This window comes from Pyrgilauda ruficollis, unplaced genomic scaffold (genome assembly GCF_017590135.1).
Source record: "Pyrgilauda ruficollis isolate IOZ18807 unplaced genomic scaffold, ASM1759013v1 scaffold25, whole genome shotgun sequence".
Classification (NCBI taxonomy): Eukaryota; Metazoa; Chordata; class Aves; order Passeriformes; family Passeridae; genus Pyrgilauda; species Pyrgilauda ruficollis.
Genome location: NW_024523822.1, coordinates 11370074 through 11390297, shown reverse-complemented (window position 1 = coordinate 11390297; position 20224 = coordinate 11370074). Strand labels below are relative to the sequence as shown.

The following is a 20224-nucleotide window of genomic DNA, read 5'->3' as shown; positions in this document are numbered from 1 at the left end:
AAGTGGCTAGGATATACTCTGTGGATGATAGTCTGGTATGTGCATCACATGGGCTTTCTTCTAAAACAAGATTTCACATTCAAAGTAAACAGAAATGCTTTACCAAATTTTCAGATTATGCCACAGTAGGTCTTAACCAACAGTAAGCTTCCTTTCCTGTTCCATTTGTAATATACATGTATATACTTTAATACATTAGAAACCACCTAACTCCAATCTCTCTGCAGTCCAAACACAGCCTTTAATGGAAACTTGCAAAAATCTTGTCTGCACTATTGATACAGCAAGTCAACTTTTCCAGTAACAACTCGCCACCTCTTTCAGACATTTCAGCCCATGCTCAAACCTACCCAATACCACATGAGCAGTATGACCACCAAGCAGCAATATCAAGTTATTTCCTTACATATCTTCAAGAATTTACACTTTGCCTTATCACACTTTAGCCCATGATATTTACCCTAAGAGTTCAAAGTCAGTCAACTTATCCTGCTGACTTGTGCACTACAACTACCCTGCTCACATGCAAAGGGATCTGCTATGGATGTGGAGTCATTCACAGAGCCTCAGTAAACATCTTTCTGTACAAGTTTATTGCATTAGGTTTGCAGATAAATGGGGGACCAGTCAACATACATGATGGCAGGCTGCTGTTCAGCAGGACCTGGACAGGCTGGGGAGCAAGCTGAAAGGAACCTAATTGAATTCAGCAGGATAAGTCTTCTGCACAGGAAGGAAGAGCCCTTGGTGTTGTACAGCTGGCACTGTTCAGCCAAGGAGCAGCTCTGCTGAAAAAAAAACCCCAAGGGTCTCGGTAGGCTGAAGCCAAAACAGGAGCCAGAAGCATGACCTGGAAACAAGGAGAGGCAAACAGCATCCTCAGCTGTATTACTATGAACAGAGGTCAGCAGACAGAGCACACCTATTATCCTTGCACTGCAATGCTTTGAAATAGTGGCCATAGCATCCCTTCACCTGCCCCCATTCAATATAAGGAAGGCAGAGATAAGCAAAACTATTTTGGTGAAGAGACACCAAGGTAGTCAGAGGCTGTGAGAAGAGGTCAAGAAAACAGAGCCTCTCCAGTCTGAAGGAGAAGTGGTGTTGAAGGACTGTAACAGCAGCCATCCTGTACCTTCTAGATGGCTTTCCCAGAGGCATCAAGATGACAGAGCCAGTCTCTCCAGTGACATATAGTAGGAGAACAAAAGGTAACAGACAAAGAAGAAACAAAAGCGCTTCTGAGTAGACAGAAGGCAAAAATCCCTAACTGACCAGTGCAGCTGTGCAGTTTCCATCTCTGGACATTTCCAAAGCAGAATAAAGCATTGAGAAACCTAGCCTGAAGTCATCTTCCCAACTTTAGCAGGGCTAAACAATCTTACTTGCAATTTGAGTTATCTGTAACTATGATTCCTTCCATTTTTCTGGCAGGCAATACAGATACATAAGGCCATCGCATCAAACCAAGCCAGAGGGAGATTTACACATGTAACATAAGGTGTGTTGCTTACTGATGAACAGAAAATTATTATTCATACATGTAATGACCTGAACTGCTGCTGTGAGTACACAGGTTCTCAATAAAATAGCACCTTCTAAACTGTTTGAATGTTAGAAATGGAAATTAACCAGAAAAATTAAGATAAAAACACAACCAATATAACACAGTAAAACAAAAATGCAAAAAAAAAAATGTTTCAGTCATCTGCTAGATTAGTATATAAACTAAACTTCAGTTAAACATTTGATACATCAGAATCCTGCTGAACAGCAAAATCTGGATAAAGAATTGTGAAATGCATAAAAGATTCAGTGAAGAGGAAAGAAATACAAATCAGGAGAATGGAGAGGTATATTAATGAGATCCCAGTGGAGTAGTTTTTAACACAGTGCAATTGCACATCAACAGACAAATTCAAAAGGACAATCAACAGCAAAGGCTGTGTAAAAGCCTTGAATTGAAGTTGATACAATGAATTCTGAAGTTCCAAAGCTTGGAGGAATAAAAGCAAGGTAAGATCCAATAGTACAAAGCAGAACCTGAAGTAAAAGATCATTTAACATCACATGCACCAAGGGAATACTCAAGAAATCCTGTACACTAGTAGCGCAGAAGTCTGAAGAAGAGCTTGTGCATACATTAACATATCACAAGATGACTGAGTCACCAGCCTGATACATTCCAAGATCACATTTGCTTCTTATGCCTGTACCAACTGAATTATTTTCAGCCATGAAAGCAAAGCATTAGCGTCTTTGTAAAGGGTGTTGGTACATTTCATATGTGCTTCATCCGGAACAGTGTGTATAAGAAAACTCGCAGAAGTGCATCTCCCCAGTTTGAATCCTCTTTCCCTACTTTATCATACACCTGGTAATTTCTTAAAAATTAGGTACTGAATAAAGATGAAAGGAGAAAATAACCTGCCTTATCCTTATATTTGCTTTATTCTAAGACAGATTTTCAGAAAGAAAGATCCTAACTTTTACAGCAGGATTTGAGAAATGTATTTTAAGTTGGCACTGCACATTTATCCTTGTAATGTACTGCTGCTACCTTGACCATAGTATAGAGGACTGACAAACCACACAGTTTACTGGATATACTGTGTATGGTAACCTTACCAATCAAGACTCCAAAGCTGGTATGAAAGAAATGTAAATAAGCCCATAGGCCAGATGGTTCAGAACTGAACAATCAAGTTGAACCTGAGGGAGAAAAACAACAACAACAACAGTTTCAATAGAAGGCAGCTATAAGAACTTCCCTGACAGACTGGTTGAGACGAGTCTCTGAATCACTGGTTTTTATTTAGCTTCTGTACTTAATGAAAGACACACTGCAGCAAGTCAGCACTGCCTATGCAGGGTATCTTCTCCCTCCATGAAGCAAGGTGAAAATATCTAGGTGGGAAGAAGCAAAAGACTCCAGGTAAGAAAGTATTCCTCACAGAATCAAAGGGTTATTCAGAAGAGAAGACTTTTGAATGCATTTACTCCAGCCTCCAGTTTGAAGTAGAATTATTGTCAACATCAAATCAAGTCAGCTTAAAGCTGTCCCAGTGATGAACCACTCTGTGTGAAGTTTTTTCTATTGTCCAATTTGAACCTCTTAAGCTAAAACTCATGGCTGCTTCTCCTCCTTGATCTCCTAGCACTGAGAAGAGTGTGCCCCTCTAGGTAGATACAGGTCATAATTAGATTGCCTCTAAGTTGCCTTAGTCTCCCCTCTGCATCACTGAAGCCCAGCTCCCTCAACCCCTCCTCACAAGTCATACGCCCTGTGCCTCTAGATAACTGGCAGGGCCCTCTGTAGCGCCTCAGCAGCTCTCCTGAACAGTGGTACACAAACCAAAGACCACATTCAATGTATAGCCTCAGCAGCGTCACAGAAAAGTAGCAAAACCATGTCCCTCACTGCTGGTCACACTCTCCTCCCACAGCAAAGCAGACTGAACTATGGGATGTGCTGCTGGTTCATTTAAGTAAAAGGTTTGTATAGATGAGACTCAAATTAAACAGAACCTTCAAGTTAATTCTGCAGAAAAGATAATTCTTAATCACACATTCCCTAAAGCCTTGAGTTGCATCTCAAAGCAACTAAAACCCCATGCAACTTCAGCATGCTAACATCTATAGTACATAACAATAATCAAGAAAATGACACTGTTCTAGCTAAAGTTTCTAGGTAAATCCAGGCTTGAATACATACATATTAGCTCATCCTGTAAATTATCAGTAATTATATTTAGAAGTAATATTTCAAAGCTTACAGGCCTTTTTAAAAAAAATAATAACTTCACACTCTAACATTGAGAGTGTGTTTCCTAAAGCCAGATGTTTTCTCTTAAGTTTCTGATTATATTTGCACTTTTATCCTCCATCAAAATCATTAAAAGACAAAAAATCTAAATAAAGTTCTTTCACTGACTAGGCTGCTGACACAAACAGTGTAAACCGGATAAACAGGTTTACAGCTTCCTATGGCACTACTCAGTCTTCCAGTGCATACTTTCTCCCTTCTAAGAAATACTATAGACTGTTCTGCATGTGTCCAAATAAGTGATTTAAAGCACAGCATTTGAACAGACCTGCCTCCTTGAACTTGGAAACCTGATAGAAAAGCTGTTCAACTGCTCAAAAAGACAACCATGAAAATAGTAAAGGTAGAATTATTACTATTACATTAATTACACTGAGATACTTCATTGTAGAAGCTAAATAAGGTTGGGTTTTGTTTCAATGAAGTTGAAACATGGTATTAAGGCATTTATGAAGAACTGTTCTCTTAACAAGTAATGCACAGTCACAACTGAACCACTCAAACAAAAATCCAACCCAAAAAAAAGAAAAAAAATAACACTGAAAGCCCTAAGTGGGCTACAGTAATAGGCAGGCCTGGATTCAGAACACTGCAGAGACTAAACATTTGGAGCATTTAGAATCTGCCATTAAGTCTTAAGCTAATGCCAGGGGACCCATCTCTAATTAAAACAGAGGTGTGATTTCAAATAAAGCATTGTAATCATTGTTACAGCTTCCACAGCACCCATTACCAGGGCACAGGTGGTTTATGAAAGCCAGCAAAATGCTTGACAGAAGAATTCTACAGTCACAAGGATTGTTTTTGTCCACAGCTAATAGGAACCCTGTGAAGGGGAAGGCAGCACAGCAGGGCCAAGGTCTACTTGCCTTGCACAGCATGCTTCATCTAGCTGAGGAAAAAGGTGCATTAAAGTCTGTATACACAGAGACTCACCCTGCATTCTAGAACTTGTCTTAACACAAATTTTAAGCATTACATGATGAAAGCATCCGAGAAGATACATTTTCTGCTCAAAGCTAGAGGGGAAAAAAAAAACCCCAGAACATTACAATGCAGTCGAGTCAAGCCTTTGTCCCAGAAGAAGGGGGGAAAATAGAGCCTTTCCCTCCAAGAAACCCCACATATCACAGGGGATGCTTTATACTATCAGCTGAACACAAGGCCTTGTAAGAGATTAAAAGACCAGAAGACGCTAAAGCACTTTACTGCCATTTTGGTTCTGCAAAAGAGTGTAAGTAATCTTTGTCAAAAAGTCTTTAACTGTTTGCAGAGGCCCTATTCAACGTACTTCATTTCATTGCAGAGAAACAAGCTACTGTCTCCATCACTCCCTGTGTATGTTGCAAGGAGGGACATGAAATAAATAAAGAGTGCAATGTAAATACAGCCAGGTACCAATTATCCTTTCTGGGCAAGAACTGTGACCCAATGCACACACGGAAAAGCATCTACATCTGACTGGCTGCATGGGCATTCCTATTACCTTGCCTACCACACTGAGTAGCAGACCTAGTTTTCCTTCAAGGAAAACAACTATTTTACTCTTCCATAATAACCTACAATAATAAAGAAACTCGATGTGTTTTAATATTTCATTTCAGTAGAGACCAGACTTCAACCTCACCTAGAGACTATAACAAACATTCATTCACTTCACAGAGAGCTTCTCAAAACAGGGGAAAAGGAAAATATTTACTATTCCTTGTATACGCCTCTTTATTTATTACAAAGCACTTTCATAAACTTAACTTCTTATGGTTTTTCTTTCCAAGCAATCGTTAGATCATGCTGCTCTTACTAGTTATGTCATGACTTGCTTTTCACTCCCAATCAATAGCATTACCTCGCTAGAGTTCTCACTGCGTGCACCTCTTGTGCATGAACAAGGATGAGTGCATCCACTGACCACCCCTCCAGTTTTCATGGTATTTCTTGCCAATGTAAGTGCTCACATCAGATACTCACAATACCTATACCAACAGCCACAATAGCATTATCAAGAAAAGAGGTGACAACAGCAGCCCTCTTCCTCCCAGGCACAGGACAGGGAGTGACCCACTACTGTCTCCTGGCTGACCTGTTTGGCCACCGAGCGGCAGAGGTACTACTTCTGCCCTTAGCATCCCCGAGCCTACTTCCCAGTAATGCTGCCTCTTCCTCAGGAGCACCTGAGAGGCAAAAGCAACCTCGAAGACAAAGGACATCGCCAATAGAGGAGCTTGTGCTCCAGGTGCTTTCCTACACCCTGGTCTGCAAAAATAGCAGGAAAGGGAAGTTAATAAAGGAAGTGTAGGAGTTGTGTCACGGAAAGCAGGAAGACGTTCAGTCGTTTTGTGCTGTTAGACGCAGCCCCGGTGCAGCCGGCAGTGCCCGGCCCTGGCCCACGTGCCGGCCCTTCCCCGCCCGCCGTGCGCCGCCTTCCCCCGCCACCTCCTCTCTCTTGCCCTCCCCGAGTGCCGCCCGGAGCCGCCCGGGAGCGGGGCACCAGTCGCTGTCGGTCTTCTCCCCGACCGGCTCGGCTGCCAGCCCGGGACACGGCGGGGCCGCTCCCGCCTGACGAGGGACCCTCTGCCCCTGCTGCTCCCGCTCCCCCGCGAAGCTCGCGCACTCCAAGGCTCGGAAGGGGCGAGGAGCCGAGCCCGCTGCCCGGGGAGGCCCAGGCTGCCCGTTGCCCGCCGTTACCCCCCCGCCACCCCCGCGCCCTCGGTCCCTTCCCCAGCGGTACCTGGCGTCGGCTTGGCGGGGCCCGGCTCCCCGCGGCTCCTGCCATCCTGGCAGCGGCCGTGGCGGAGGCCGCCGGGCACGGCGCCCCAGAGGCGGCTGGCGGTGCCGCGGAGCAGGCGGCCGCCCTTGCCCGTGAGGGCGGTCAGCGAGTCCATGGCGGCGCTACCGGCCGGGGGGCGCCATGGCCGGGCCGGGACCCGCGCGCCGCCGGCCCGCGCCGCAACTTGGGCAAACTTTGGGGCGGCCCCGCCCCCTTTTAAAGGGGCCGCGCCGCCGCCGCGGGGCGCGGGCGGGGCCGGGACGGCCGGCGAGCGCTCTGTCGCCGGGACGCCCGACTCCGCTTCCTTCTGGCCTCGGGCAGGCTCACGGCCACCTGTACATCCTCGTGGGCTCACCCGCAGCCCGGGGAGCTGGTTGTGTTTCGTGGAAACGCGGTGCGTTACAGCCATGTGCTGCAACGCGCCTTCTATGAACTTTCAGCTTTCTCGTCTCAGCATTCCCAAGCGTGATTGCAAGGCAATCTCTTACTTTTGCATCTTTTCACAGTCGTGAAGGTGTTTTTCCACTGTAAGTGTAAAACAAGACCAGCCGTGACACTGTGGTTTTGGTGTTCTTGACCCCTTCCTGTCTCCAGGTGTCCCTGCCGTGGATGCCACCGCCCTTGCTCGTGCCAGCCAAGTCCCGGTGCCCTCCTGTGAGTGTTTGCCAACATCGATACCCGACCCAACCTTTGAACCGACGAGGTCACTTTAGACTTCCAGCAAAACTTACTAGGTATACGCTTTTCCTTTCTTTTTGAAAAAGACATTTGATTTGTGGTATTCATTTGTAGCTTTTCATTCCACATCACCATAATTGTTGGAACTTTTTAAGTTTTGAGAAAATGAAACTAATCAAAACATGATCCAAGAATTTCACAGAAAAATAAATACCTAAGGCATTGAATCTCATTGTTAAGATCTGCCTTATGATGTGTTCTGCACGTATTGAGGCTGAAAGAACAGCCATAAAATGACATTTATACCTGTGCCATAGACCTTGAGAACGCAGAACGGCATGCTAACATGCTTATATTCTAATATGAGTATGATACAATTATATCCTGCATCTAGCTGCAAATGAAGGCATTGTTTAATAAAAAATGCTCTTGTTGAGCCAAATCTATTGTGTACATGCAGAACTGTTGAACAAAGTGCTGAGCTATTTCAACTCCTATTCACTTGTAGCAGCTGCTCAATTAAATCAGAGTTTAATGTCAGCATTTTAGAGTGCTGATTTCTGAGGATTACTTGATTTAAACAGTACACTCAAATCAGTTCTTTCTACTACTCAAATCAGTTCTTGCTCAGGAGATAATGATGTTCAAGACTTTTTTCAAATAAAACCTTTCACTGACAGAGAACAAGAAAATTTTGACAGATTTAGCTCCTCCTTCCTTTCCCCTAGATCTTCCAGTGGAAATGGATGAGTAATCTGTCTGTTCCAAGGCTAGTGAATAAATCTGGAACTGTGGAGTCACTGCATGGTCTAAGTACCACTAGATGTTTAGAATATAATCAGTTCTGCCAACCACATATTTCTTGCCCTAAGCAGTGTAATTAGTTTTCATTTTATGACAGGATTTCTGCCATGAAGAAGTTATGATTGGTCTTTTGCCCTGCTGATTCTATTTTAGACAAAATCTATTACAACTCTGCATGAGGAATGAGTTTACAAATGTGGTGATCAGCCAATTTGAAACTTCCAGATCAGTTGCCCACCAGTATTCCAGCCACATACACACCTCTGCTATTGTATTGATTGCATGTATTTCTTCTGTGGGTTGAAATAGTCCTTTTTTTTTTTTTTTTTTCTTTTTCCTCTTTCAGGTTTATATTTATAGAACCATAAAATTGTTTAGGTTACAAAAGACTCTTTAGATCATCGAGTCCAACTGTTAACCCAGCACTGCCAACCATGTTGGCAGCCAACACCACTGTTAACTAGCACTTCCACCACAAAACCATGTTCCTAAGTGTCACACCCTCGGGATGGCAACTCTACCACTTCCATAGGCAGCCTATTCCAAGGCTTGACAGCCCTCTTAATGAAGAAATTTTTCCTAACATCCAATCTAAACTTCCCCTGGTGCAGCTTGAGGCAGTGTTTTTTTCATTATATTGCAGTAATAGAGTCTACAAATTCAGATTCAGACAGCATTTTGATGATGTATTCAAGGCAAGAACAAATTCTTCAGTTAGACTGTTTTAACTATAAAATCAAGATTCAGGTATCAATTCTCAGAAAAGTAACAGTACTCTTTAAGACACGTGACACTCATAAACTACTGATCAAATTTCAAGGCATTACTGTAATACAAGAATTAATATTACACTGTTATTAAATTGTGAAGAATATAGTCAGAGTTACTCTACTTGCCATCCAGAGGGACCTTGAGAAGTGGGCCCATGCTAAACTCATGAAGTTCAACAGGTCATTTATGAGGTCCTGTCCCTGGGTCAGGGTAATCCCAAGCACAAAAACAGGCTGAGCAGAGAGAAGCACTGGTGAGAAGGACTTGGGGGGTTGGTTGATGAGACGCTCAGCATGACCCAGCAATGCACATTTGCAGCCCAGAAAGCCAAATGTATCCTGGGCTGCATCAAGGGAAGTGTGGCCAGCTGGTGGAGGGGGGGATTCTCCTGCTCTGCTCTGCTCTCCCAGCTGGAGCAGCCACCCTGAGCACTGCATTCAGCTCTAGGGCCCCCAACACGAGAAGAATGGGGACCTGTTTGAACCAGTCCATAGGAGAGCCACAAAGATGATCTGAGGGTTGAAGCACCTCTTCTATAAAGACAGAGAGGGCTGGGGTGCAGTCTGGAGAAGAAGAAGCTCCAGGAGACCTTAAAGCACCTTCCACCTACAGGGACCTACAAGAGTGTTGGAGAGGGAATTTTTACAAGGAGCAATGGCTTCAAATTGAACGAGGTCAGGTTTAGATATTTACTGTGAGTGGTGAGGCACTGAAACAGGTTGCCCAGAGATGTTGTGAATGTCCCATCCCTGGAATTGTTCCAAGCCAGGGTGGACAGAACGTTGAGCAATCTGGTGTAGTGGAAGGTGTCTCTGCCCATGACAGGGGGGTTGGAATTAGATGACCTTTAAGGACCTTTCCAACCCAAACCATTCTATGATACTTCACTAGGTACCCTCAATACAAATATCCAATGGTATGGGCTTTAAGATGCAGTTTCAACTTGATTATGCCTTAGTTGTACCACACCTGTGCTAGCAAGATTTTTAACAAAGATCTCTGCTCTGAAAACTGACCAGACTTAATCCAGTGTCACTTTAAAAATCTAATGTACTGGTATGTAGGATTGTAACCTATATTTCCGTGTGAAAAGCGCTGCAGCATTCCTTTTTAATTGGTAGGAGCAACATGAACACTCTGTACATAAGCAACGTGTGTCCCTTTTACCATAAAGCTAAAGCAAATATAAATGCGTTCTACAATATTTCTAATTTTTTACACTTATATTCATCTTGAACACCTTTACAGACCATTCTACCTTTCCATCCTCAAAATGTCTGGAAACAACCAGGTTTTTGCTGAGGAGGACTAATAAATCTGTGTTTGATCTCTAAACATCTCTTGTTTGATCTCTTCTGGGTTTATCTTCTGGCTTGTGGTATCAGTGGAGAAGAGTGTCTCTGTAACTCAACCACTTAAAATTGTCCCTCCAATAAAAAGGAACTGGTCCTACCTGCTTTTAATTGCTTGTTTCTGCTGCCATGCTATGAGTGTAAGCACAAGGATTTGTTTGGCAGGTGAATGAACTGTGTGTAAAACTGATCAATTTAAAAGTACCTTTTAGTTTACTAAAAGCTCACTAAACTTTTTTTGTTCATTTGTTATTATTTTGTTTTGAGGTTACAATTATCCCTGGTTAGATCTCCAGATCTGTTTTAGTTGTGTGCAAACACCTGTAGAAGCACAAGCTGCAGAACAGCAGATGAGTCTAGGTGGCTGGGAGAGCAGAAAGGGAGGGAGGGAGGGAGGGAGGGAGGGAGAGAGGAAGTTTCATGCCAGCCCGTGTCTTCAGTGCCAGTGTATATTAGCTCAAAATGAAAAGTCAGACTGTGGCACAAATAGAGATGCCTTCATATTGGTATTATGCACAAACCCACGTTCAGTAGCTACAGAAGTGTCTCACAGAATATGTCTGCATTTATGATGTACTATTTAATAACACCTTGTGCTAATCTATTGCACAACCTGGTCTTGTAGCTAGATCTCCAAATCCTAAACCAGAGCAGGTAGAAGCTGATTGAGCTGCATCCTAAAAGATGGGAAAGAGAGCAGGGATCTATTTTGGTCAGATAGAAAAGGACACAATGGGGTAAGAGTATTTCCAAAGTCTGAACGTACAGTTGTATATAAAAGTATTTCATAGGAGAATAAAAAAATAAAACCTTAGCAAGTGGTAGCAATATCACTTCTTCAGGGACAGATTTGCTGCTTGTGAAAGTGCAAATCATACCAACTAATCCAGCAAAATGCCAGCAGATGTTGTTCAGCTTCCTCAGGGCTGGGCCAGTTCACAAGCCTGGTGTGCAGGATTTGGGCCTCTCTCAATGTGTCTTGCCAAATTTGCAGTGCAACCAAGCTGCAGGCAAAAGTGCACCAGGCACTAACCCAACCCCCTCACTCTATTTTGTGAGAAGGGAGGTTTGTACATGCTTTCCAAGGTGACAGTCTTGGTGTCAGTCATTTGGCAATTAGTCAGCATTCATTTGTATATAAACAACCTCCAGGCAAGTATGTAATTCTGGCAGCTGGAACCAAATGTCCCATTTACAGTTCCTTAGTCATTCTGGAGGCACTGACTGTCATGTAACACCATGGGGATGCTGCATGCCTTTGTTAGGTATTCTGAACTACCACCTCTGGTCAAGACACTACCATTTGTGTGGTTGCAAAACCCATAATTGGCAAAAATATGAATTTAAAATAGAACTTCTTAAAAGCCTAACCTCTTTCTTGATTTTTAATGAAACCGATTTTTAGTAATGTAAAATAATTCAGGATTTGTTTGGGTTTTTGTTTCCTTGTGAAAAAGATAAACTCTTAAGACACAGAAAAACATACTGCACTCTATTTCCAATGCTGTTTTGGTAAAAGTTGAACAGAATGCTGAATGCACATGCAGTCCCTAAAGGAGGGACCAGAACTCAGGCATGCAGAACTCCCACATTCTCAGGCCTATTTCCCTAGGCACAAACTAATTTGAATGATGAACTATAGAAGTACACAGTTCTAGAAGCAAAAACATTTGCACAGATCTATTTTTGTGATTAAAAATGTTCAATTTATTCCAAAGGGAAATTCAGTGTCAGTAAAATTTTGGGAGAAATTGAAAAGAGATAATCAGTAGGTGACACTAAGTAAACGGGTGTGTTTAAAGCAGGTTCTTCACAGAGAACTGTGGGCTAGGTGTGACTGTTCATAAGGTTTCACAGACCACATCCTCTTTTCAGATTAGGCACTCAACAAGAAAGAAACTCCCATCTGCATATTAGCTTCAGAAATTGCAAACCTGGAATTTCAAACTTCAGCAGGTAGGGATATAATTCTGATTTTACTAACCAGCTCCCTGTCAGATTGAAATGACATGGGGCCAATTCTCTACCTTGGCCACTGATGCTGTTCACTGTCCAGCAGAAAATGTCACTCTGAAGGGACAAAACAGAATAAACATGGGCAACAAGGGAATTTGGCAGTCCCTGATTCTGGACTGGGATACTTCAAGTATAGGTTATATTTTGTATATAATTATTCTTGAAATTACACTGAAAAAGACAGGAAGCCATAACAGCATCTCTTTTAGGAGAGTTGTTTTCTTAGTAGAAAACTGAATCAAACGCCTGCTGTGTTTGTATTTCAAATATGGCTCAATAAATCTTTAATTTCTTAAGAAGCTCTACAAAATAAAGGTACCACACCTAGATATGAGGTTTCTCCAGGCTGAGGAGAACATTTGGACATCTCAGCTTAACCCTACAATGTATTTTAGCATCAAAAGATGCAATGCTCCTTATGTTTAATTTCATAATTACTAAGTAAGTACTAAGTAACATTCACTGTGTGATTTTGTGGTTTTACCAAGAAGTAGAATACATAAAAATATAGTTTTGTTTGTTTGGTTGGTTGGTTTCTATTCTAACCCACGAGAGACTATTTATAATTAGGACAGCTCAACAAGTCCATTTTACCTTTAAGGATGAAGGAATTTTTTGCTTTTCTAGCCCGATTTCAAATATCTTCATACAATAATTTAAATTTAGATGGTAAAGATAGAAACACCATGCAAATAAATTGTACAAACCAATCTGGGGCATACTGTAACACATATATGAAAAATGTTAATTGATTCACAAGTGTCCTGTACTGGCATACATAGCATAGTTACAGGAATTCATACTAAGCATATAAAACTCAGCAGAAGTGAATATAAATTAAGGGTATTTTACTCCACTTTACCTCATCTTGCAAAATAATTTTATCAGATTTCAAAAACATGCCACAATTTTTTGACACTTTTGGATGTACCCATTTCAGCTGCATATGGTCTGAATTTTCAAAGATTCAGGTAACTGACAATCTTTGTTGCCTGCAGTTACCCAGCTTCTCTGCAAAATTATAAAATCATAGTCCCCATCCAGCTTGCTTTTATGCTTTTATTTTTCATGAAACAGTGAAATAATTAGCATTACAAAAATGAATATTCTAAGACTAAATATGTATTTTTTTTCTTATTTTCCCAAAGTATACATATGTTTGGATGTTGAAATGATCCATTCTACAATAACATGTCAACATTTGTTAGAATATCAGTGATAACAACATGGAAGTTTTCAAATATGGCCTTGAGAACGAAGGCACATCATAAGGGGATTTCTCCATGTTAATGGCAGAACTTTAGTTTCAGCTACAGTTACTCAGCTCTTTATAGAGACCACCTTATCAAATAAACATGAAATGACCTCCAGGTCTTCAGTTTGTATTTATCTGGTCAGTAGTGGCTTTTTATAAACAGACCATTCTGTTCTTTCAGGGAGTTGTATGAAATTGAATTTGGACTCCAGGGGGTATGAATACATGTTCATAGAGACACCCATGCAGTTTAAGGATGTTTACTAGTTATAGCACTTGCTGAAAAGAGTCAGTTTTCAGTAGACACATCTTCTGTCTTTGTGTCTTCAATTCACTGACATTTTTTTTCTTTCATCATGTGTTTTGCAACTGAATGTGGAAAACACTGACAGTATAATTGATGACTCCATAGTATTTACTAGCTAATCTTGTCCTCCACAGAGGCATAAATTATGCAAATGATAAATAATTGCTTATGAAAGGTGTTCAGAAAATTGATTATTCATCAGATATTTGAATCATAAGCAAACATAATTAATTAATCCTTTTTTTTTCCTTTTTGCCATATAAGCGTAACTATTTTTTCCTTAACACTCACTAAATGTTTATCAAGTTGTTAATGCACTATATTCCTGTAAGGAAGTTGCTCGTACTTGCTCAGAAACAATAGAGCCAGATTCCAATTCACTTTTTACACTGACTGATTGGTTCATGACAAAATAGAATGTCTCTCTGGTAGGATACAGTTGTTAAAGTTCAGTCCAGTTCTATACAATTACTGAAGGCTAAGCAAATGTAACACAACTCAGATTTCAAATGAAAGCCTTGATTCAGAGCATTAACATGAAAAATGTTTTTAGATCAATATCTCAGCACCTCATGACTGGCTGTATTCCTCATGTTTATAGGAAAAGCCACTTACTTTAGAAATCCACAGTCCTTCTTGGGGTTATAACATGAAAAATCTTCAAATTAATAATGTCTTTAAAGTGATATAATGGACTGGTTCTGTCTGTTTGAAGAAATAATTAACTGCTTGTCACATACTCCCATTTTGCTTGGTTGGCACCAAATCAGTTTACAATTCAAAAAACGTTATGGCTTTTAGTAATGGGTTATGTGTTTTCATTGCAAACTCGAGACCTGAGGATATCTAAGATACAAATGCTTTCAATTCACTAGAACAAAATTATTCTTCTCAGACACCTGGAAATCACAGGCTTAAGAACAGTGATGAGCAGTCAGTTCTATGTAGAAATGTAATCTAAAGTACAGTGATATTTACGAGAAAAATGGGTCCAAAATATCATCAAAATTTATCTTAAACCTTATCTTAAGGATAATGGCAACAGCTGATCCTTTTGATTGCAAATTTTTTTATTCTCATAAGAATTACTGATTTTCTCTTTTACTTGCTCCTGCTTAGGCAGTGCATTCTAGGATTAAGGATTAGTTAAAAAAAGACTGAATTCTGTTCCAACCTTTGCTACTTGGTTTTTTTGTTGTTTTTTCCCTTAAGTAAGCATATGAAAGCCTTTTGTACATACCTTTTCCTGAGGCACCTAAATTTGTGCAGGACATTCCTGAAATTTTCTTTTGAATGAAAACCCAGAAGAAGTATGTTGATCTTACTAGGAGGAAGTTCTGCTTTTTCTTTCTTGTTAAATCTTGCTTCTTAAGGAACATCTGGTGTCTCTCCCCTCCCCCACTGGCACCACATCACAAGCGTATGCCTGATTCATTTGCTCCCATAATATCATGTAGAAAACTTGTGGATGGTTATTCACTCTGTCCTTTTGGGGATAATTACTACAATTTATTCTCAAAAATCAAATCCACTAAAACTAAATCATTTGAAGGCTCTCCATTACTGTATTATCTCTGAATTAAGAAACTTTATCCTTTATACAGCAGGGGTTTTTTTTAGATTTCCTATCTTAACTCCTGCATCTCTCTCACATTTTGTTATCTTGGCTTTGATTGCTGTCACAATTTCCCCTGAAATGATTTGTAGTATGTTGTGTCTCTTGTGTTCAGTCACATTTAGCTGCAAGGCTGTACACACCACTAAGAACCTGTGCACATATACAGCTTTACAGATCCTACTTGCCTCTTATTAATCTCCTTCTATTTGTTTAGATGGGATCTTTTGTAGGCTTCATTTAAAATTACTAAAGGCATGTCTTGCTATTTTCCTTGTATTTCATTTGAGAATGAAATATTGTGAACATATATTGTCTACAAAATCTCAGAAGAACAGTTCTTTTCATAGGTAATGAATGGTTATCTGTCAAGGCTTTTTACACCAGTGCTTCAGGATCAACACTTGGAATTCATAAGTGATTTGACTCACCAGGTTAAGGGTGAGGCACTAGTGACTAGTGCTTTTTATCAAGAAAACAGGCTGTTGTATTTCTCAGATGTCAAAAGCTTATTTCTTCCAACAATAGGTCCTAATATTAATAAATTATGCTATGTTGGAAATATTCAGCATACTAGTTTAGTCATGAACCTTAGTAAGGTCAGCAAATCTCAGTGAGAAGAGAAGGGAAAAACAACTATTGTCTAACCTTGATCTATTTTTGTATTAAATACAAAGGAAAAATTCAGTTATTTGAATAGGAGCTTGCCTCTTGAGTTCCTAATTTATTTCAACAACTAATCTGTTGTTGAAGTTCTGCCTTGGGTATGGCTCATATCTCAGTGTCATTGAAGAAGACTGCAAGGCTGCTCCAGCAGACGTGCTCTGGAGCCGCCATGGAAACATCCAGGTGTCAGGCTGCAGGGCGGGAGAGGTGACTCCTGTGCGGGATGTGGCCAGGTGGACGAGCTGCTCAGCCTGGTGGCAGAGCTAGAGAGGGGGTAGAAGGGTCTAAAAGTATCAGGGGCTCTGAGGAGGAGATTGACTGGTGGAGACAGTCTCTGCCATCGCTGAGGCACAGGCACCAGATCTTGCACCACTAGAAGGAAAGGATCCCCTCTCGCACTTTCCCTTCCACCCTCCACCAATGGGAGGGGGAGGCGAATCAGGAAAGAAAAGAAAATAGAACCCTGGATTGAGATAAGAACAGTTTAATGACTGAAACAAAGTAAAAGATAACAAACTACTACTAATAATAATTGTAATTAAATTACAATTACAAAAGGAGGGGGAAATGTGAAAACCAGGAAAGACAAGTGGTGCACAACACAATTGCTCACTACCTGCTGACTGATGCCCAGCCCATTCCCAAGCAGTGATCAGCTCCCTTCCAGGTAGCTCCCCCAGCTCATACACTTGGCATGACATTCCATGGTATGGAATATCCCTCTGGCCAGTTCAGGTCAGCTGCCCTGGCTGTGGTCCCTTCCAGTTTTTCTGCACCTCCTCACTGTCAGGGTATGGGATAGTGAAAAGTGCTTGTCTCAGAGTAAGCACTGTTCAGCAACAACCAAAACATCAGTGTGTTATCAACATTGTTCTCATTCTGAATCCAAAACACAGTACTGTACCAACTACTAAGATGAAAATGAGCTCTGTCCTATCTGAAGCCAGGACAGGATCACTAAAGCAATTCTGAAAAAACCCAGCACCACAACCTTTTAATAGTTTAGACTTGTTTTATAACCTCAGTAACTTTCCTTTTTGTTTTGGTTTTTTGCACAGAAAGCTTTGATGGACTCTGTGGTATCTAAGTACCTCTGGTGTTACTCAAGATTTCATGAAGAAATTAAATTGTAATAATAAAGTTAGAAGGCATCTGGATAAGTAGAACAGCAAAAATCAACAACTGTTTGGCAAATCTATAGTTCTCTGTAGGAGTAAATAATCATGTGGATAAGAATAATCTGTTGATAGCAGTGTACTTGTACTTTCAGGAAGCTTTTTACAAAGTCCTGCAGCAAGGAAATGAAGCGGTTGTAGGACAGGATGGCTCATCATTTAATATCCTTTAAAGTACAGTAAGCAGGAGCCCAGACTTCACAGCAGAGGAAGAAAGATTCTCAATGTAGCCCAACAGGGATGCATGTTTTTGAACTTACAGCATTATTAGGCTAAGGAGAGAATAACAAGGTGATGGATTTTGCTGATGGTACTAAATTATGTAGAAAGGAAAAATATGCTGAAAAAGTTAAAAATTTATTCATAATACAAAACATAAAGCAGCAAGTGAAATTAATTTTTGATAAATGCTGGATAAAGACCAGTTTTCCTCTGAATGCCTATGTTTATACACACACAGTGATGAGTTTTATGTGAGCTATCCAGTAGAGATATATGAAAGTGTCAGTCAATGGATGTCAAAAAGGAAAAATAAATATGAATTATTAGGAAAAAAATATAGTTACACTATACTGTAAATTCTTCAAATGAATAGAGATTGGACTGCTGGTCACACTATCTCAGAAAAAGATGTGATGTACTCAGAAAACATATTGAGAAAAGCAACAGAGGTTGTGAGCTGCTGCTTTCTAGGAAAGCAGAGAAAATAATAGAATGTAGGTAAGCAGAAAATAGATCAGAGAAAAACTATTCACATTTCTTGTGATAAGTAGAAGCACCTAATGAAATTACTATGAAGATTTTTATAAAAGGGAACATTTTGTTACACAACATAATCACAGACGTCATTACCACAGGATGTTATATATGACAAAACTATGAATGGTTCAGAAAGTGATCAGAAAAATTCATAGAAAGCCATCAAGACCTAACAAGAAAAAGAATGAAAATGCAAACTGGTTTCTGGAAATCCCTATGCCACAGACTGCCTAAAGCTCAGAGGAAATATCAGCAAAGTGTCCTTTCATACTTGACCTCCTCTATATTCTTTCCCTAATTACCAGCTGCTGCTGGCTGATGTAGAAGTAGGACGGGAAGCTGGGCATGAGTAAAACATTACCTTCACCTCACCCTGCCCAGCCAGTCTGATGGAAGCGCCTGCCATGACACCACCCTGTCCCCCTGCTCTGGAACCAGGGGAAGTTCTCTGCAAGTGCTTTCCCTGGGTCACTTCCAGTCTGAAGGGGGTGACCTCTGCAGATGGAGGAAGCTCAGAAGATCAGTTCTGGGGTCTCAGGGAGATACAAAACACCTCAATCGCTATGGATGTTGAAGCAGAGAGAGAGAGAAAAGCTATTATTTTGCTTTGATTTTCTCTCTTTTTTAATCTCCTGAAGTGAGTACAAGATGGTGTGGCTTTTCCACCTCAGTTGCCTTATCCAGAAAATTGGAAATCTCACCAAGTACCAGTGTTGATAACTTAATTTAAAGAGGAGTCATGAACATAAAGTGTTTCTGGAAAAGAATCCAAATAGACTCTCAGAACATTCTCAGATGTCTAAGTCTTAAGGGCTCTGAAGTTGTACTCGACACAGGGAAACAAATGTGAAAAAAAGAAAGCATTGAAGGACAACCAGGAGATTTTGCCAAACAACTTGGGTATATTATATTATAGTGGCTGTAGGCTGCCCTGAGAAGCCAGCTGTGATCTTGGAAGGGCAGGGAATGTATCCCACAGCAGGTTTAGACTTAGCACACAAATATCCCTCTGTGCTGGTGCAGCTGCACTGCCAAGCTTCTGGCAGGCAGGGAGAGGAGGCTGCTCGTGCCCTGACTCCACAGATGCTGCTTTGCACTCTGTAATACAAATAGTTGGCACAGGAGTTTCATAGCACTGTTCCTCAATGTGCAGACATAGGATAACGGATTCTTTGGTTTTCAAAAATTAAAGCTAATCTTCAGAATTCAAGGCCTTTAGGAAAAGAGATTATATTTTATGGGTTTTTTTTAAATCCAAAATAATATTTTTTACTGTCATGCAAAGTTATTGTCAGGAATGGAAAATCTATTACAATTAAGAGATGAAATGCCTACAGAAGGAAGGGGTAGTGAGAAAAGCTTGTAACCCACTATGCATATTTCATTGTAAAAAATCAACCTGGAAATAGTTTATCATCAAGTATAATGGTCTATTCACATATGACTCACCAAACAGAATGATACTGTACCAAAATAAAGCAGCAATACCCAAGATTTTTTTCCCAAAGTCTTACAACATGTCAGAGTCATTCTTCTAATAAGGTACAAAATTCCTACTTGAAAATGGTGCAAGATTGAGCTAAAATAATTTTAAAACATAGTCAGAGGGATGGCTTTCCTGCTATTGATGCACAGCACAAAACACTGGGAGCTGTTACTTTGCTTTCTTTAACAAAGCACAGAGACTTGGAGCGTCTCTTTTCCCCAAAAAGTTTTGTTGCATGCCAAAATGAAGAGGAACCTGAGGACTGTACCATGGAGCTATGATCACTTGTGATTTAAACTTTCAACACTCAGGTGTTCTGACTGCTCAAGCACTCTGATAAATTACCTAGGAACTATCATTTATTTTCTACCAGTTTGAATCAACTGCCACCAGTATCACATGGTAGAAGGCTACCTTTTACCTTACCTCTCTTGATGCTACTACATTTCTTTCTTGTTACTGATGGGGCAGTATGGGATAACACAGAGTGTCCTGGCTGCTCTTTTAGAGCACCTTTCTGATAGTTCAACCAGAGTAACAGCACAGAATTAGCTCTTTATTCTACCAGAGACCAAAGGAATCAGATACTGAATTATCAGAATTAGTATTTTAATAATTACCATCATTATTATGACTCTCAACACTTTTAGGAAAAGTGAAGGGAGGCAGACAATTTGGATTTGTTTGGCATTGAGATTGTACTCAGCTGAATGAAACACATGGATATAAAACAAGCCAGTGGCCCAA

The 20224-nt window shown here is 40.7% G+C and overlaps 1 protein-coding gene across 8 annotated transcripts in view; it reads right to left on the bottom strand.

Annotated features, from left to right (window-relative positions):
- Positions 1-20224, bottom strand: part of OXR1 (oxidation resistance 1) — a 257574-nt gene that overhangs the window by 67162 nt on the left and 170188 nt on the right. For 3 of the 8 annotated variants that reach the window (XM_041470772.1, XM_041470778.1, XM_041470774.1), the window contains exon 1: positions 6555-6781. The exons of the other annotated variants lie outside the window; for them this stretch is intronic. In XM_041470772.1, coding sequence (XP_041326706.1) covers positions 6555-6708 — 154 coding nt within the window. In that variant the 5' untranslated portion in view covers positions 6709-6781. Of the gene's footprint in view, positions 1-6554; positions 6782-20224 lie in introns of those variants that run through there. 8 annotated transcript variants of the gene reach the window in all.